The sequence below is a fragment of the Wasmannia auropunctata genome, unplaced genomic scaffold (genome assembly GCF_000956235.1).
Source record: "Wasmannia auropunctata unplaced genomic scaffold, wasmannia.A_1.0 LD335506.1, whole genome shotgun sequence".
Lineage (NCBI taxonomy): Eukaryota > Metazoa > Arthropoda > Insecta > Hymenoptera > Formicidae > Wasmannia > Wasmannia auropunctata.
In genome coordinates this window covers 1,840-4,070 of record NW_012027384.1, presented here as the reverse complement: position 1 = coordinate 4,070, position 2,231 = coordinate 1,840, and the positions used below count along the sequence as shown (strand labels likewise).

The 2,231-nt window shown below is 37.8% G+C and overlaps 1 protein-coding gene across 1 annotated transcript; it reads left to right on the top strand.

The window, feature by feature from the left end:
• The first annotated feature begins 644 nt into the window (after window positions 1–644).
• On the top strand, window positions 645–2,119 carry LOC105456896 (protein KTI12 homolog). The gene is made up of 5 exons (XM_011701260.1): window positions 645–907; window positions 1,055–1,316; window positions 1,402–1,540; window positions 1,627–1,689; window positions 1,912–2,119. The coding sequence occupies exons 1-5, from the start codon at window positions 736–738 to the stop codon at window positions 2,110–2,112; spliced, it is 837 nt and encodes a 278-aa protein (XP_011699562.1). The 5' UTR covers window positions 645–735; the 3' UTR covers window positions 2,113–2,119.
• Window positions 2,120–2,231: the final 112 nt, after the last annotated feature.

Sequence of the window (2,231 nt, the reverse complement as noted above, 5' to 3'; positions counted from 1 at the left end):
CTGGATAGCACTTGCACAGAATCAGTGCAAGTCTACCAAATTTGCCATGGTGTCTTTCAATAGCTTAGACCCCACTCTCACCGATCACACAGCAGCCACATACTGAGGGAGGAATCCGAACGCACCCCTTGCACGACGCATCGATTAGGTTACTCAACATTCTAGAGATAAAATAATCTTTTTGTATGAAATCCAGGATTGCGCGACAACTTACGCAATAAAATGAAATGTTTTGATTGATCAATTCGGATAACGCGTGACGCGCTCAGTGGAAACGCACCCTAAGCTGATGTTTGTTCCTCACTATTGACTAACAGTTTTCTGCTTTCGATTAGTATTCATTTATCAAGTTTTAAGTATTGCATCATTCAACTGATTCACTTATCAAGATTTAGTACTCATTCATCTAAGTTGAATCTAAGTTTAATCGCGGTCATGCCCGCGATTTAGCTGCGATAGAAATTGAACTGGTTTCAGCGCCTCTGGAAAGTGGACATTGAACTACCAACTAGACAGACCAATGAGAAGCACGCGCTGGACGGAAAGCGTGCTTCTTATTGGTCTCTCTAGTTGATAGTTCAATGTCCACTTTCCAGAGGCGCTGAAACCAGCTCAATTTCTATCGCAGCTAAATCGCGGGCATGACCGCTCTCAGGATCCTCTCTGACCAGGGCCACCCAAATAAAAGAAAGAAAGAAAAGAAAGATCAGATTGTTTCTTGCCGGTTACATTAAAATGCCGCTAATAGTAGTAACTGGCATACCGTGCAGCGGTAAAACGACGAGGAGCCTCGAGCTGAAGGATTACTTCGAAAAGAAATTGAAGGAGAGCGGACAGAACGTGGAGATAATCATAGAGTGCGACGCGATAATTCAAGCGGGTTACAATAAAAATGAATGTTTTGCTGGTAAGTCGAAGAGTGAGGTGAAAACATTACCATGAGAACTAGCGTTTCCACAAACAATTTTATATCTGATGAATATTTCACAATTTCATATGCTGTATACAATATTCGATCATTATTTATCATGCCAATCCATCTTGCCTGTTTCAGATTCAAAAAAAGAGAAGGCTGTTAGGAGTTCAATCAAATCGGACATTCAACGTAAATTGGACTCAAACGACTTATTGATATTCGATGGCAGCAATTATATCAAGGGATATCGATACGAAATTTATTGCACGACTAAATTATACAAAACTCCTCAGTGTACGCTGCACTGTAACTTGCCAATCGAACAAGCTCGATTATGGAACAACAAACGACCAGATTTGGATCGATATGATGAAAATATCTTTGACGCGCTTGTGTCCAGGTGATTGCATAATAACAATACAACGGAAGTAATCATAAAAAACCAGACAATCTCTGGAGTAATATTCAAATGTTGAACACAACAGGTACGAAGCACCAGATACTACAAACCGATGGGATTGTCCACTTTTCACAATTATGCCAGAGGACAATCTAATGTATGATGAAATTTATTGTTATCTCTACAAAGGCAAATTACCAAAACCAAATATGAGTACCCAGAGTGTTGGTATCTCTTTCCATATCCCATTATTTTTTGTAAAATTTCTTTCAGAGCGATCAATATCTTACGCAGATATTTATCTTTTCAGCCGCCATTAGCGTCCACAAATTACCTGTATGAATTGGACAATACAACAAAAAATGTGATAAACGTAAGTTGTGTACAATAATTTGAGAGTGTACTTCATATTGATGGAGTACAAATGATTAAGCATTGAACGTCAAAATTCAGACACAATAGTCACGTTTGTTCTTCACTCTTAAAAGTTTCTTTTACTGTACAATACATAATCTATAAAGCAGTCTGTAAAGTTGTACATGATACTTTATCAGTTTATACAAAATGCTAACAAGAAATATTCTTTCATATTCAGGCGATACTGTCGATGCAACAACTGGGAATTAACTACGATATAAAGATACCGAATTCCAGTGTGAATTTGGAACGTGCAACCGCGCCGTCAAAACTTGCGATGTTACGACGGCAGTTTATAACTTTTAGCAAAATGCAACAGAATGAAGTTGATCAAATTGCCACATTATTTGTACAATATCTCAATAACAATGTACAGTAGAACTGAATCTTTTGTTTCTTTTTAACTTTAACATGACTTTATACGTATGTATGTAGGTATGTGTGTATATATATATATATATAAGATCGGAAGAGCACACGTCTGAACTCCAGTCACTT

Bases quoted from the DNA above. Each gene is read 5' to 3' on its own strand.
- LOC105456896 (XM_011701260.1), top strand. From the start codon at position 736: ATGCCGCTAATAGTAGTAACTGGCATACCGTGCAGCGGTAAAACGACG. The intron at 908-1,054 runs GTAAGTCGAAGA...TGCCTGTTTCAG, and splicing joins TAAAAATGAATGTTTTGCTG to ATTCAAAAAAAGAGAAGGCT. The intron at 1,690-1,911 runs GTAAGTTGTGTA...TTTCATATTCAG, and splicing joins CAACAAAAAATGTGATAAAC to GCGATACTGTCGATGCAACA.